The 17,747-nt window shown below is 35.7% G+C and overlaps 1 protein-coding gene across 1 annotated transcript in view; it reads right to left on the bottom strand.

Moving 5' to 3' along the window:
* Positions 1-912: 912 nt before the first annotated feature.
* Positions 913-17,747, bottom strand: part of LOC103798622 (RB1-inducible coiled-coil protein 1-like) — a gene marked incomplete at its 3' end in the record, with an annotated part of 30,903 nt that continues 14,068 nt past the window's right edge. Inside the window, exons 5-13 of the mRNA XM_009070896.1 lie at positions 17,106-17,308; positions 15,295-15,727; positions 11,304-11,474; positions 6,434-6,618; positions 5,527-5,713; positions 5,365-5,446; positions 4,535-4,596; positions 3,453-3,556; positions 913-1,039 (exon numbers count right to left, since the gene is read on the bottom strand). Of these exons, the coding sequence (XP_009069144.1) occupies positions 913-1,039; positions 3,453-3,556; positions 4,535-4,596; positions 5,365-5,446; positions 5,527-5,713; positions 6,434-6,618; positions 11,304-11,474; positions 15,295-15,727; positions 17,106-17,308 (1,554 nt within the window). The remainder of the gene's footprint in view (positions 1,040-3,452; positions 3,557-4,534; positions 4,597-5,364; positions 5,447-5,526; positions 5,714-6,433; positions 6,619-11,303; positions 11,475-15,294; positions 15,728-17,105; positions 17,309-17,747) is intronic.

Here is a 17,747-nt window from a genome sequence, read left to right as displayed (position 1 = left end):
AGATGATAGAGGACTTCATGTCACCCAGTTTAAACAGGAAATGGCTAATGCAAAAATCAAACATGCTCATAGCCTTAGCAGTCATAGAAGATGCTTCTCGTGAGCAAAGTGCATACCAACATTTACAGTGTAGATAATAGCAGGGAGTCTCAAAAAACCAACACTTTCTACAGCAAAAGGAACCCAATTTGAAGAAGTCAACTTCATATAAAATCCTAAGCATAGCTGAATTCACCCAGAGTTTCAGTGAGACAGGCAGCAGTCAGAAGCTAAAGGGACCCTTGTTTGACATGATATGAAAGTTAGAGGTTGAATGCACAGAAGTAATCAAAGTGATTGGCAGAAAGTTTCTAGGGGAAGGAATCCGCTTGACAGCCAGAGTGAAACTAGGAAGAGATCTTTTTACCATCTGTTCCTTCTATACTCAAAGAAAAAGACTGCATGACAGCCAATCATGGCCCTAAATTCTCCTTAACTGCTTGTGCCAAAAGGACATAAGAAGCAAGGCAAAAATTTAGAGAAGCAGCAACTTCATTAAATACAAACTAAAGCAACAAAGGCAGAGTGCACTCATTCTGCAGATAGAAGTTTTGAAAATGGCAGAAAACAAAAATATTAAGTATAATTCTAATTCTACAAATTCTGTGGAATAGAAGTACCTGTTAAATATTTAGAAGATACTTAATATCTTTTGGCTATTCTCTAGACAGACTCTACTTGTTGAAGAGCTCAAAATTTTCAGAATATTAACTTGTTTGTGGTTAGAAAGGAAACTTATTTTGCACTTCAACTAATCTTTGTATCTGGAAAAACAAAGCTCGTTTACCAAGTGTTTGATAATGCAATATTATGAAAACAGTTGATGATTTTAAATATGCACTATTTTTAATTGGTAAAGAAAAGCAAAAATACCTTTTGTTCATTCAGCAGGTCTGTAATGGTTTGTGACATTTCATCAAAACTCTGTGCTGCCTTTACCAGGTTATGTAGAGCACGTACATGCTGGTGAAGAGGTTCAAAGTCACAAAGTACGGGAACCCTTAAAAACAGTACAGGATTGATTTTTTTTTTCCACGCTGCTGGTTTAATATTACAATATATTAAATCATCACATGCATATTCAAACAACACTAAGCTTCCCTCCGTACAAGGTTTGCACTTTCTTCATTTAATCTACATTACATGGAAAATACACTAAGACCACCTGGTATTTGTGTTTCAAATTAAAAACTTGAGAGGTTTTAAGAAGTGGGTAATAATAAACACAATGATGGGCAAATAATATCAGTCTTTCCTCACAAGAAAAACATTTACCAGCAGTACCTAGTTACAATAACAGTAGCAAAAGAGAATTGGTAGTGATTACATATGTAATTGAAGCACTTAAGTTTGCAAATGACTTCTCTCCAGTTGGATTCTCTCCAATCCAGCTCTTCCTTTGAAGCAGCAATTAATTCTCTGCTTTATTTTTATGATAGGTAACCTAAATTAAAAGGCTGAGTAACATGCCATGTTCACATCACAAATGTTGCAAGATAAGATGAACTCATGAGCAAAGAGTTCATTTAGACTAGCAGTAAAAGCACATTACACTTCAATCTATTTTGCATTCTCAACTCAATATAGAGGGCAAGTGACATGTACTTTTATAAATTAGTATTCAGTAATTGCTCAAACATATAACTTCAGAAGACAAGCAGTGTAAGTAAAGAGAAACATCATTTTAATTATGCAGCTGATAGAAAAGGACTTTATGCTGGGTCTCAGTTTCCCTCTTGCTTCCTCTTCAGATGTTAAAGGAAAATACCAAAGAAAGAACTGCTCTCAAGTTTCTTCTGCAGTTCAGCATCTACCCAAGCTGTGTGAAAGCTTTGCTCACTTGAGCTGCAAGTTCACCACCATCTATCATCTATATTTCCATCAAATGTAACCCTGAACACAGAAACCAGAAGGAACATGACATAATCCTACCTCTATTGCCATCAAGTGGAAAGCTATGTCACTACAATTTGGACCAACTAAAACAGTTTAGTTGTTGGTTTTCTGACAATAGCAAGGCAAAAAAAATTCTTCCTGAACTCAGTTCAAACTTCCCAGGAAGGTTGTAAAATTTTAAAAAAACCAAATCGGGTAAATATTAGCAAAAACATACTATAGCTTGCACCTTTTCCCCTAATGAGGAACAAGCCTAAGAGCAGAACAAGAGAAATTAAAAAGATATTAGCTTGCACCTTTTCCCCTAATGAGGAGCAAGCCTAAGAGCAGAACGAGAGAAATTAAAAAGATAAATCAGCTGTATCATGATCTAGGGCAAATCCACTTGTCAAACAGACTAGACTCACTATACTTATTGTTAACCCCAACAATAAAAATAGTCCAGAACTCTGAATCAAAAAGAATGCCAATACAAAATATAGGTGCAAGAAGCAGTGAATTCAGGTGCTGCAGTATGCACCAATAACAGGTATCAGACGGACACTGCTGGTGAACCAGACACGACAGTGAAACATCCTCCCCTTTGTAAATGCAATCCCACCTTTGTGGGACTGGGGCCTTGGGACTAAAGAAATTTTTAAAGAAAAGTAGCATCAGCAAATCTCTAACAGCAGATCTCTTCAAGGAGAAGGTCGATGATACATGCAACATCTGAATGTTGTCATACTGATAGGTCTCCTCTTAGACAGAGCCTTGCTACCGCCAGTTTCTTGCCCATTGTCTTGGTTAGCATTTCTTCACCTTGATTGCTCCAGGTTTAAGAGATATGAGTTTGAAAGCTCACTCTAACAGTCATCTTTTCCAGAAAGACATCTCCAAGTTCTAGATAAGAAACTAATCCTGTCAAGTTGGGAGTTTTCCTGCATGTCTGCCTCATTGTTCAGAGATATGAAACATGGAAATAGAGCTTTGCACTCAAAATTTTGGATTTCTATAGATAGCAGAGGCAGTTAGAGAATATGCTTTTTAGTAAAATCAGTTTGTCAGATAAAAAGCAGTAATTGAATAGAGGAAATCTCTATGATCTCATTCTGACCTAAAGACATTGATTTTATTTCCTCCAGAATACCATGTAACAGAGCAAAACAAAAATATCAAAAATCCCCCCAAATCAATCTAATTCTGATCTGACATAACATCAACTTATGATTTTATTTCAGTTTAAACCAACATTTTTTTTATTAGCTATGAGGTGGCTCAACTGAACACCGAATATCCTTCAGATCTCAATACAGAATACATGTGTTTAAATCATCAGACCTTGAGTACATGAAGCACATAGATAATACGTATCTGCATGAAGTCACTGAAGACCATTGCTTAAGAATGGCATCAGTTCAGAAATTACCCTTGCCTGTTCTTTCTGGAAAATGAATTTGGGGGGTAGAAAGCTAAAGAGGGTGGGACCATTAGGGGAAGCTGTTTCTGTAACACACAAAGTGAAAAAGCTGCTTTACCTGAGTAATGGCTGTACTTCTGAAGGACAAAAAGACTGCAAAAACTGCAAGTCACTCAATGAGATATCTGGAAGCTCACTGTCAAACCTGCGAGGTTTTCGTGTCTGTAAAGAAGAAATTAATTTACACATTGCTGTAAAGTAAAAAGATTACTAAAGAAGGATTGGAAGGAGCTTAATAAATAACACAGAAAAGATGGTGTTAAACTGATCTCTCTCTTAAAAGATTATTTTTTTCAGAAGCAAAAAAACTCACCCAAAACAAAATCCTTTACATTTATAATAGTGCCTCAGGCAGCAGTAGAATTTCAGTTGGACAACAATCATCTAGTCCAACTTCCTCCCTATTACCAACCTTCATAAACATTACGGATGTTAAGGGATAAGAAATGACACTGAAGCTTTATTTACTGTGCTGCTAAGCATGCAGTCAAATATTAATTCAGTATTTCAAACACTGAAATGAGTAGCATTCTTATTTTCCAAGTATCCTTTAAAAAAACCAAAACCAAACTGCAAAACCAAGGCTGAAAAGGTTAAAACGGCAAAGTGAGATGGCAACCTTAGAATCAGGGCGTTAGCTTACTTCAATTAACCAAGCTGTATGAAATCAAAGCTGACAGACAATACTTAATTACAGCCATACTTTTTCACCCCTTCATGTTATCAGCCAGTTAAAAGACAAAAATGTTTTCCCACTCATCCAGTGATTATCAGAAAACATGGAAATCTTTTACCATCCAATTAATTTTATGGCTCTATTATTCACAAGACAATTAGATGATAAAATTATTCCTCCTGCCTTCTTTTTTTGACCATTAATAGCAACCTTTTGTTCAATACCACAGGCTCCTTGCTAGAAAGGTCTATTATGTTTGACGTTTCTTCTCCCACTGCACTGAAAGTTACAAACCAATGTTAATACAGGACACTTGAAATGGCAAAGAACACTAGCTGTCAGCTTTTTCATCTGTGCCACAGCAATGTGGCAGGCATAAAGCTTGAAAGAATTAAGCTTAGGGTTTTAATTTATGAAACTATTGTTTATACTAGTAAAATAAATCCAAAGATATGAGTACATACACAAAAGGATGGAGGCCAGGAGTCAAGTCCTCTAAACAGGCGATTCCTTAGGAAAGACTTCCCTGGGGGAAGGAGAACAAAGTGCAACTTATTTGAAGGAAGAAAAGCAACATACAAAATGTCTCGCGATTCCTTAGGAAAGACTTCCCTGGGGAAAGGAGAACAAAGTGCAACTTATTTAAAGGAAGAAAAGTAACATACAAAATGTCTCCAGAGAAAATAATTAAGTTACTGCAGTTAAACATCTGAACTACCTTTGAAAGCATTACTAACTATGCCATTTGTCAACAACTTAAAATTGAAATGACCAGAGAACTTGAGGCAAAACCCACTATTTAAGAGCTTCTCACTTTACAGAAGCCTCTTTTTGCCTATTGTTCATCCACGCAAAAAGCCTTGACCTCTTTTCCTCTTAGTCTTGCTAATCTCCTTTCCAAGAATTTTGGTAAACTTTTGCACAATTTTCTTATTTGACATGTCCATTCAGGACATAAGTTAGAGACTTTGCATTAAAGTAATCAGTTCTTTTACCAGCTACTTCAATTTTAGTTGTTTTTTCTAAACTGTTGATCAAGGTCTTTAGACATGGGTCTTAATTAGTGGATTTTTTTGAAGTAGTACAGAGGAAGTCATAGCAATACCCAGATATTCAGTAATGGTTTTTAAATAGCTATTTAAAAGAACAATAAAGCCTGTAGTGTACATTTAAACAGGAACTGCAGAAACTTCCCATTTTAGTTTTAAAAAAATACACAAATACTGAAATTACAATATGAAGACACAAGTTACACTTCAACACATTCCGATTTCACAGAAGAGAAAGTACTTACTGAACAGTTTACCAAAAGATTCCCTTTTTGCCTTTTCAGCTTCATAAAGGTGTTTCCCATCTTTTATTAAAGCACCTGCCCACTGTAAAAAGGAAAAATATGTAGTGAGTTGTTAATTTATGCACTGTACAAATGTTTGGCCTCAAAGCTTTATTTACTTACCTCCCTGTAGTGTTTTATGAACATTTTTCTCCTTACAACCTCAACAACAGCTAGACAGTACATCTGAGGAACAGTACTGAGAGCCTCTACAACTTTGACCCTTTCTAGGAGCTCTGTTACAAGACGAAGCAATGCTTGTAGTTTCTCTCCATCTTGGTCAGCATGAAGCATCACGAAACAACACCACCTACAGAAGTAGGTTACACACTTTAGAAGATCAAAACTTAAGACTTTTTCTTTCCATTTAAATTAATTAGCAACACATCTGTACAAAATGAGCAATGAGATCATTTTGCATAGGACAAAATGGGAAACATCTGAAAGTACCAAGCAATCCAGAATTCTATAGTCACCTTGCAGTTCCCTAGTAATTTCTCACAGTAAGATATGCACATCAGCATTCAAAAAAATGAACTTTTACCACCATTTGAGCTCAGGCATTGGGTTTTTGACAGGTAATGCTCATAAACAACCTTATGAGAGCTAATAACGTAACTTTCCCCAGTAGAATTAAAAAAGCTGATACATCCTCAGCGAGTCTGTGCCCTCTTGTCCTACTGCAGCCACCAATAGAACTAGATCACAGGATAACTACTGAGAAGGTGATCAACTGGTATACTTGAGGAGAAACATTACTGCAACTCTGCCACCAGAGAAGGCATAAGGTAGAGGTATATCCCACAAGTAAACAAATGTAAAATTGCTTTTATTGATAGAAGTGAAGTAAAAGTGAAACAACATTTGAAAGTGAAACTCAGCATTAAGCAGTTATGAACATATACTAACAGTGAAACTACAAGACATGCCCTTTTGACTTTCTCATAGTAATGATTCCCTGAAGACACACATTCCTTAAACAGCTTTGCTGCAAGTGGAAGCAATACAAAGTTGAAAAGTTGTAACTTACTTCAGTCTGACTTGCAGATTATTTGCAAGCTCCTGTTTGGCAGTGGTACATTTCTGTTTAATATCTAACAGTTTTCTGTGATTAGTTAACATAATCATCAGCTGATTTGCATGACTCAAACACAAATCAGGCAGCACAGAAGGATCTTTCAAGTTCTCAGCTCTCTTCTGATTAGCCAAAAATCCCTAGATAAAGAAAGACATTTGTTATACAATCAAAGAGCATGCAAGTGATATACCTTCTATAAGAATGCAAGAATTTTAATAAATTTACTGTAATCATTGAGGAGTATAACAGAAGGATACATGATGATGTCAGTTGCCCTGCCCCTATCCATCAATGCTGTGGCCCCATCATAAAAGGCCATCAAAAGTTGCTTTCTTTCCATTCTGTAATCCAATTCAAATCAGTCTTATCTGATATTTCACTCCCAGTGACAGACACAACCCTAAAACAACTTCACCCAACTAACCAACACCAGTGAAAGATCATAAAAACTAATGCAGCAGATAAACAGCTAGTGGGATGTAGGGGAACAACCATCATTTTAATTTCTGCAAACAACCATCCTGTTAACTTCTGGCATATGCAAGACTTAACATCAACTTAGAGCATGTTCACTACTACCGTGGGCTAAAGAATATACATTGTTTGCATAAAGAAATCCACACATGAAACTAATTCTTCTTGAGAGCCAAGATCACAGGTAGGCATTTCATTCACATGTAGGAGTTGGGCAACGTAAAGAACTATCTGTTGTGTATGGTAACAGGCAAACACTATGAAGGTGGGTGGCAAAACAGGAAAGATGCCCTGCCTTTAGATAAGCATGTCTTAGACGGCTGATTACAGGAGATAACTTAAATACATGTATATAGAAGAAACAAGACAGACAGACACTGCTGGTGTAACTACTGTCCTAGGCCATTGTATCCTTCATCACATTCAACAGATAAGATGCAAATATTCCTGAAAACAATGTGGCCCTTTAGGCAAGAAGATATCACCCAACACCACCAATTTCAGCTTTGCAATTGTCTACATTCATACGCTATTGCTGACATGTTGCTTGAACATCATAGTGGTTACTACGTTTGTAGTTCTATGAACTTGTTTATTAAGCCTTTGTTTTCTTAATAAAGAATTCAAAAGCAGGCAATAGTTTTAAGTGTTTCTTTCTGAAGCTGAGAACAGAAACCAATAGAGAGTTATATAAAACTGCTGAAAAATGGAACCAGTGATTACTGAATGGATACTGAAAGTAATGCAACCTTGTCGTAAGACGCTATAGAATGTGTTTACATAATAAATATTTATGCACCAGTGACAGCAGCACAGAAATCAAAGTAAGTATCAAGCAAGTATAGTAAGTGCAATGAGAAGAAAAGGAAAGACGTACATTGAAGACGCTCGAGAATACTAAACAATCAACCATTTACTGAATTCTGAGCAACTTATGCACTGAATGAGCAAGGACCCTCTGGAAAACAAATGCAGGCTGGAAACATTAACTGTATGTATTATTTGAGCCAAGTGAATGAACACCAGAAAAGGTAGGAGGACCTGTTAATGATGAAGAAGACAACAGTCCCATCAAAAGAAGCTGAGTTCTTTAGTCAAGAAAGACAAAGACATTGAAGAAACATGCTGCAAGTTATTAGAGAATTGACACGCACTGAAATTAAAGGCAGTATGTGCATGAGACACAGATTTGAGCTAGCCAAGAATTCATCCAGACCTGAGATTAACTGATGTTTATAAACATTAGGACAACAGAATCTGTATAACTTTGCAACAGGAATAGAGAAGTCAAGAAAATAATTGTTTTTCAATAGCAACTCAGTAAGCTTTTTAAATGAATCACATGGCATGGAGCTTGAAGTTACACAAAACTGGATATGGTGAGACAAAATCTTTTCCAGCTTTACTTTCAGTTCCAAAAGATTATTCATAAAGTTGAATATATTTTTCCATTACAGAAAATGTAAACTAAAGTTACCCTGGCACGCAAATCATACAGAAAAATCTCAGCATCCTATAAAAAGGCCAATTAAGAAAAAAACACAGAAAAGCAAGGGGAATAAAAAAAGGTGAGTGGAACACCAATAAACTGTGGAGAAATCCAAGATGTAAATAATCAATTCTTCTCACAATTTAGTTCTTGCCATTCTAGCCCTGATCAGATGATGGGATTCATGACAAGCACTTCAAAATTAAACTAAGAAGTGCCCTGAATAATAGGTATGATAATGCCTTTATGGATTTCCCCAACTACTATTCCAAATCAAAGAAGCAACAATCATAGAATAGTTAAAAAACACTTTAAACTGAAGTTTGAAAAATCAGTAGAGAAGGCAGTCAGTCATGTAATAAGCAGCTGAGAAGACCCTGAATCACTATAAACATAAGAATCTAAAGCTTTCCTTGTTGTAACAAGAAACAGAGGAAATTAAAAGTACAGAACCAGAATCAAGGTCATCTGCCAAACAGCTTGACTGTTTAACTGAGCTAATAGAAGAGTAACACTTCTATGAACCTAACTGATGGAAATGCATTTCAATGTAATAAAACATTTTGAAAGGCTATGCTACTAATAAGGAAATATAAAAAAATAAAATCAAGCATAATAAAATGTTGGAAAGGATAATCTATTAGGCAGAATTACACCAAAAGATGAGAGAGGCTCCAAATTTTGTAGAGGCATAATCTTATTACATAATACCACCTGCTGACCGCAGTTCTATATGCTTATGTTATAAATCCCAGCAGCCACAGAGCAAAAGAGTCTTTAAATTTAACAAGGCAGATTTTCATATTAAATGTAAAGGGCTGGATATTAACTACTGAACTGGCTGTTTAATGGCCAGTCAATTGAACAGCCTGATGCAAGGTGAAAGAACTTTTAAGGCAGGTCCAGGAGCAAGGAAATTAACTAAGCAATGAGGCCTTCCTGCAGCAAATGAATATGTTTTGTAGGACAAGTTTGGTTTGAATTTTAATAATGAAACCGAGGAAAGAACTGGATAGAACACCAGCTTTTTCCAGCCTGGGGAAAATAAGCCTACAGGTTCCAAACTGAATACTGCCAATGAGAGTCCCATTGAGATGTTCCTTATCCTTGTTCTATAAAGAACCTGAGCTTGATTTCTTTATGAACAGAAGCAGTTTACTGCTGGAAGGTGTGATGTAAAGAAAAACCAGAGGAGTTTTTTCACAGAAAGGCAAATATTGACAATTATCCCAAAAAATTATGAGCACTACCTTTAAATTAAATACACAAATCCTCATCTGCATTTTCAAATATAATTAAGCCTTTGCACTTCACCAATCTGATTTCTATGCAGCCTTTCATTTTAATGAGTAACATGGTACCAGCTCTAGTATCTTAAAAGCATCTAATTCTTTTTTCAAACAGCACCCAAACAACTGCTAAAGATGGTATAAAAATACTCACTAAGGCTGAAATATAAAAATCAATGAATAAAAGCATCTGGTAGTACACTTAATTATGTGTTTAACCACAAACATGTAATTAATTGAAGTTTAAAAAAAAAAAAACAAACAATCACATTCCAGCTGACTTTTCTTAAAAAACCTTACATCATAAGTAAAGGAAGCCAATTTCTAAAACAGAAAAGACAAAGATGAAGATATGAAAGTCTCTTGAAAAGATACAAATTCTTAATTTATAGTAGCATTTAAACAAAGTGATGAAATATCTTTCCTTTCAAACTGACTGTAAGGCATCTCACTCCAAAGTGGGATTGGTTAACTTGAGGTAGGCTCTTCATCCATGTGCAAAGGGCAAACAGCTAAAACCACCACTTACAACATGGGGCAACGAAGTATAGGGACAGAAGACCAGCTTAGCTATCATACCAAATTACCTTGGACTTAGCAACTGCCTACCCTCTAAATACTGCAAGGCTGAGATTTAGGATAAACTTGCTTCTAAACTTACTGAAATTATCTGAAGACAGGCTCCACTTTTAAACAATGCTGCCAGAAGTACTGGTAGTACCCATCTTTATGTACCAGACCAAAGATGCAGCAGGAAGCCTGGGTCTTAGGCAACTGTCAGCCCAGCACTCTCCTCCTCAAAAGGGGGCTCTAACCACCCCAAAGATAGGGAAGCAAGATTGTTCATTTATTCCTACTAATAATATACCAATGTGCAAGCAGGTATAAAAAACTTATGCCTTTCTTCACAGTCCCAGTTCTGAGGTCATGGTGAAAATCTGAACATCATCAGGTAATAACCACATACAGATTTTTATGTACCTTCAGTCACAAACAAGGCATTAAAGAATAATCTTAATTATCACGTTAACTGAAGCTCTTCACAGAAACTGTATTTAATAAACAAACTTCCATATGACACTGTAGTATTTTTTAAAAACAGGAGCTATATATTTTACATGTGAAATAGTATTTAATCAAATTTCTTATCACTTAAAATGACACTCTCTAGTCAAGGCACACCTATTCTCTCTCCTCATTACAAGATTGATGACCAACCATTAAGCCCATTACCTCTTCCCTAATCCTGTATCATTGAGTGACAAGTTACCAAGGACTCAGTGTTTGCTTTTGAAATGAATCTATCTCTTACTCCATATCTCCAACTGAAGTTCTGACTTCCTAGCTGTACCTGTAAACCATGTGAAAACATGACCACAAGGGGTAAAAACTGTCAATATTTAATTGTCAAATTATTATGAATATAGCATCATTCGGAGCAACTCCAGCATTATGTGCAGAAAACTATCTTGTGTTAAGACATGCATTTGTTTCATTGTGTAACTTTTAACAGCATACACACATTAAAAATCTACCATCTTCCAATGTTGCACACACGAATGTGTATTACCTGAGCAAGTTCTTTTTGTTCATTCACCAGTCTGCTGCAGCTTGCTATCATCTGATCCAATGCATAGAGTCTGTCCTCAAGACCTTTAATAGCCTTCATGTTCTGATTATCTAGTTTGGCGATAGTTTGGCGACATTCGGCCAGAAAGGGTTGGATGATCCTCGGATCAAGCTAAAAAAAGAAAAGTAAAGTTTATTAGCAGTTGACATACTGAAAGGTGATATAAGTTAGCTAGACGAGTTTTTTTAAGCTCATTTATTTACTTGTTTATTTATTTGATCTAATGTGTGACTACATCTGCCACGTTTCAGAATTCTGAGTGTAAGAGTCAGTGGATTCTGTATCACAGCATGCATCTCTGAAGTATTCCCACCAGACCATGATAGAAATTGGGATCCTTACAAGAGGAAGGGACATTAATTGAGGGGACAAGGCAAGCTGCAGGGGGAAGAGACACTTTAAAGCTAATGGACACAGTCTGCCCTGGAACAGAGTCCATACAGCTACAATCAAGTCATGAATGTAACTCGACAGAAGGTGATGGAAAAAGCTGCAAGAACCATCAATCTTTTCCCACTAAATAAATGTTTTAATTGACTACTTAGACAAGCAGATTAGCTCTAAGCAAATGGAAGACACTAAGGAAAAATAACGTATTTGCAATACTTATCTCTAATTTTTTTCTTCCTAAGCAAAACAGATTTAAAAAATTATTTCATCATATTCTTTCGCAGGCCATTATCCAGGAAAAAAAGTAGTACTTGAAACATTAAGAGGCTACGCATGCCCACAGATATCAAGGATGACTCTACAAGTTACACTATAAAAGTAGTGAATTATATTAAGAGCTCTCGAACCAACACAGATAATTGTGACATCTTATAAAGGACAGTTTAGTTTAGACATGGAATATATTAGCCAGAACACAGTAAGAAGCATGTTAGCAGAATACGAACCAATTTGCCTATATTTATCCAAAATGGTTATGATATGACATTTATTGTATGAAAATCTAGTGAAAAGGACACTATTCGTGAGGTCATATTAGTTGCCACAGCTCTGGTTTCTTTCATCAACATGCAGGCTTTACGCCACTTACAGAGCACACAAATTAACCTTCAAAAAAGAATGCACTTCTATGACTTTATGTTAACATAAATAGAAGTACTGTTTTCCCCTCAATCTACTATTTAACTGCCTGTAAATTTTCACAGACAGCATACAGCACTTCTTCATTCTGGAAACAACCCTCCAGGATATAGAAAAAAAAAAAATCTAAGGAGAAGAAGCATTACAAATTAACAAGCAACTACAAAGAACAGATCTTCCATTTTCTTCACACAAACAGAAAAAATACCACCAACCAAAAGATTTCAGGGGAAAGTACCAAAAACTAGTAATGAGTGCAGAACTTTTCAGAATAAATAATTAATGCTATTACTAATGTGACAAAATAATTCAAAATTCTCTGAAAATGACAAACATTAATTTATAGTATGTGTTGTCTTATGAAATTTGGTCTCTCTCAAGTGGAGTTGTCAATCTCCAAGAACGAGTAACAAAAAGTAGTCTCTGGGATAAAGCCAGATGGATTTTACAGAATCAGTTTCATTGCCAGCCTATTCAGGATTACTCTCCCATGACATCTTGAATTAATCCACAGCATCCAGAACAGTTTCTTAACAGACAAAATACTAAAGAACAATATGGTGGGTTTTTTCCTTGTTCCCTTTCATAAACTCCCTTTATTCCTTTTTACAAAACACCTATTCCTCTGATTCCACCCTAGAATTTATTTCCTCCATCCATTCTTTGTATCCCATCTTTGACCTAACTGCACCTGTAGCATTCAGCTCTACTTTCACTGGTAGATAATATTGCTCTCCTCATCTTTACAAGTATCTTCCCTTTCTAGCATTTTTTAAGTGGCTACAACAGCACTTACCAGATACATCTGGCTAGCTCCTATTTATCCCCTGCTTTTACTACATCCTTGGTTTCTGTAGTTAGAAGTGTCATTTTGCAGAAACACCTAGAGACTAGAACCACCATATACCTAGCAGCACTCTGTAAACGCACCAGCTCTATCAAGACTATGTACCAAAGGTATAAAGCCCTTACTCTGATGCTTTATACCTTCAAGAAAATCTTATCTGAATTCAGTTTTTCAAATACAGATTGTGATCACAAAGCATTTCTATGTTTCATATTTCCAAGAAGGAAAGAGCATGGGGACAATGCAGGCAAAACAATTTGAAAAAGTTACTGATATTTTATTTTAGCTTGCTATGTTAAGTGTCATCTCAAAAAGAACAATTATGTTGCAAGATATTCATTTAGTGTTTTCTTTTCCGTTTTAGCTACAGGCCAATTCTGTTTTCAAGTAATTCTAAATCAATGGTAGGCAAAGATTTAATACTTTGTGCTACGATCAAAATGGATTGATCAGTCACAGCTGTTCTGGTGGTGGCCAGAATACTCTAAAGCAATTCTGCTTATGCCAAGAATACATCAAAAAAACTTTGTTTTTGCAGGTGCAATCACACAAAAATCAGCTTATGTTACTAAACAAGTGCAACAGTTGAAATAAAGGATTTCTACCTAGTCTTAGACAAAACAAGGACAGAAAAGACATGACAGCCTCTCTAAAACATTGTTCTATATCAGATAAGACTACAAGCTGAGCAAAAAAGGAGGAGTGAATATTTAACCAAAGTTTGTGTCTTTAGGATCACCATAATTAATTTGGAAGCAATTGTTTAAATGTCTCTTAAAATACTGATTTTTACAAGATATTACATTGCTGTCCTGTTAATATTATGTAGAAATTGAATTTATTGTCTCACAACTGAACGAGTGGATTTTGTACTCATTTTAAACTAGCAGAAAGTACCTTGTAGCATTATTAAACAAACAGGACAGAGGACTGGTCTCAGACTTCAGCAAATAGGCAGTCTTTTACACCCAAAATCGAATATTGTGGGATTTTTTTTTAAAAACCAGCTTGTAATGTCCAATCTTAACTTTGCATTTTCTGCACTACCAAAATTTGGACAGCTCAAAATCTTAAACAGCCCTTAATATTAAGCCCAACTCTCCAATTATTTTTATGACAGAATTGAAAAATCAATGTATGGAACAGACTATAACAGAAGGGTTTTAGAAATAACTGAGAATCTACTTCTTATCTTCCACTCCTACCTTACAGACGAAATAAAGCGTCAAAGACAACAGAAATTATTTTCTTTGTTCAAGGCATATTAAGTTGCAATAGTTGATACTCTACATATGTAAACAAGCCTAGACAATGTAAGAAATAGAAGCTACAGTGAAAAAGAGAGAAAGAAAACCGTAGGCCTAAGAATTTTAAATGGTTTTAACACTCACTGATTGAAACAATATCCTAGAAAGTAAAATGAGCAATGTTTTATTTTACCAGCAGCAGAAATACAAACTGACACTGCCCAAACTGATTGGCTTTTCTGAGCACATCTGTACCAGCTAATGAAGAATGCATATACACAGTACATAAATTTATCACAACTGACCACACGAATTTGTTCTGTATTTCAAAGGCTTCAGTATTTTAATCATTAAGAACATTAACTCTGGTCCAGAGAAATCTTTACTTTTATTATAAAATGTAATTTCTATGAAAAATACAAAGAAAGAAGTCACTTTGCTTATATACTACAAGAAGCTATTGGCTTTCCAACATGAATGGCTATCCATCTGAGAAACGAGCAAGGTAACAAGCACTCATTGTGAAAGCATACATCTTCCTAAAGATCAAACTCTTTAACAACCAAACTCTTAAAACACTTTCCCCACCCCTATCCCTCTGCAGTCTCTGTTTTGGTCTTCATTCCAAAAGTTATATGAGAAAAAAGTTACAAAAATAGTTGAGTCACTTCAAAAGTGCCTGTTGCTGGAAAACAAGCGGCAACATTCACTGCAAAGAACTTGGATTTGTAAGTAATTGTTAACTTACCCTGCTCATAGAATCAAAACATTTTCTGACCAGGGATTCAACATCATTAGGTCTATCTTGAACATTTATCCAGTCTAACAATGACACATTGAAGGAAGGCTGATCATCCTCTTTCAATTCTACTGATGTTTCATTGTCCTGGGCGGTAGCATTTTGACTAGATTCCTTATCTTTTGTATTTTCAGGATCTGTGCCTTCCAAAGCTGAATGTTCAACTGACTTGCAAAACGACGCTAACACTGATTTACTGTTCACTTTAGATATATCAGGATAAAGCACCAATTCAGCAGATTTCCCATCTTCAGTTTCTTCACTTCCTGCCCCTCCATGCTCAGGTGAAGAATCCAGTCTTTCTAAACACTCTCTGTAACTATGTCTTGTTAGGCACTCCAGCAGTGGTATCTTGGCCATGATAGAAACAGCAGAACCCAAGCTTTCATTAAAAAGCAAGAAGAAAAAATACATTAGTATCTATATGCCAATGTGACATGAAATCTTAGCTACAAACCACCTGCAACAGAAAGAACTATTTATTTTAGAATTGAAGCATATTTCTAAAACATTTTGGAACAACCCTTTCAAAATACTGTGGTCAGTACCAACATCATGGAGGAAGTGTGATGTGTCCATGCCCAGGGAAAGGGCGTGTTGGAACCAGATGATCTAAATTTCATTCTAATCCCTTAACATACTATGATACTATACTACAGTATGTATTAGGAAAAAATTCTTTAGTGAGGGTGGTAAGCAATGGAACTGGTTGCCCAGAGAAATTATGGCTGCCTCATCACTGGAAGTATTCAAGGCCAGGCTGGATGGGGTTCTGAACAATTTGATCCAGTGGAAGGTTCCCTGACAATGGCAAGGGGGTTAGAACTAGATGATCTTTAAGGTCCCTTCTAACCCAAATCATTCTATGATTCTATTCTTCTAAAAGAACAGCTAAATAAGTCAGTTTTTGCTGACTTCCACAGCTAAATATGAAGTTCTCTGAATTACCAAGTATGCTTATGTTCATAATGCAGTGAAAACTAGGACAGTTTGATAAACTGAGATGTGCCCATTTACTTTTCTTAAACACACGTTTCCAGTCTGCACCAATATCAATGCTTATTATCAAAGACTTCAGTGTTCTCAGTTTGACTAGTTTCGCAGAACAGTTTCTATATATCTGGTAAAAGCTATGAGGCTCAATTTTTCTTTAAATATGCAACATATTTATGGTTTGTTTTTTAATGTGTCCAATATGCACTTACATTCTATTAGACAAAGCACTCTCAGGAATTTCATAATACTATAATGGCCACAAAAATGTAAAAGGTTTTTCTTTAAAGCAACAACTGGCATTTGCAGGACACAAGTATGCACACACATACAGCCACTCCCTCCCTCAAAGTTATACATACACACTCGAAGTTTGTCTTATGACTTCATACTTTCAACACAGAGCGAGATTAAATTAAGTTAGACATTAACATTTTTCAATGCACACTTACACTTTTGAATTAACTGGTTTTTAATATGCTTGATATTAAGAATTGCAATCTTTCTAGTGCACATTTGGAATAACTCCAGCTCTTAAACAGCTGTTCATTAACGAGCTTATCTTCCACATAATTCAACACAGGTTTCTTTGTGCCGATTAATACAAGGGAAAATGCCAGTTAAAAAAATGACTAGCATAGAACACAAAGAATGTTCTCCATGACACAAATATATGCTTGATTAATCCAGCAGTAGACATACAACAAAAAAAATGTTTAAAATAAAGTCACTTTGGAGACTGAGGCTAAATTTATTAGCTAACTTACTGTGTAAGTTTCAGCTTGATATCATCTATGGACTGCAAATAGCTTGAATACACATTTTCAAACTTGAAAAGCAGCTTTTGGTAAGAGTATGTACAATCTTCCAAGTTGGCCATTATGGCAGCCCAGCCTTGATGCTGAAGATGTTCATCATGTACAAGACCTTCACAAAAGGAGCAAAGCTTCTTGGCAACCTCATACATTTCCTGGGGGGTAGGAAAAAGAAAAAAAACAAATCAACAAAATACAAATCAGGTTACTGTGGTTAACTACACTGAAGATATTAACAGAAAGTGTGAAATCTGATAGCTATAAACTTGCACACCTTAAAACTTCACCAGAAAAACAAAACTTCCTTTCTTCTTAAATGAAAAGGTAATTAGAGGCAAAATAAATATATACTATTTACTGAGAAATATGTTCAAAACAGACAGGTGACAACTAGTTCCAAAAACACATTATAAAATTAAATACTGCTAATATAAAATATTCAGTGTGCACACATGAAAAATAACACTTCTACTAGTAATGTGATAGAAAGAGCTAGCAAACAAGGTCCATTAAAGACAAAACCATTGATGTGCCATGCACAAGCTCAGAACAAGACAATGAACTGCAGGATCAGTCAGCAAAAGTGCAGGTGCA

This window comes from Acanthisitta chloris, unplaced genomic scaffold, assembly GCF_000695815.1.
Source record: "Acanthisitta chloris isolate BGI_N310 unplaced genomic scaffold, ASM69581v1 scaffold8383, whole genome shotgun sequence".
NCBI classification, from domain to species: Eukaryota; Metazoa; Chordata; class Aves; order Passeriformes; family Acanthisittidae; genus Acanthisitta; species Acanthisitta chloris.
The sequence above is the reverse complement of the archived record's forward strand: the minus strand, read 5'-3'. Positions and strand labels throughout refer to the sequence as shown.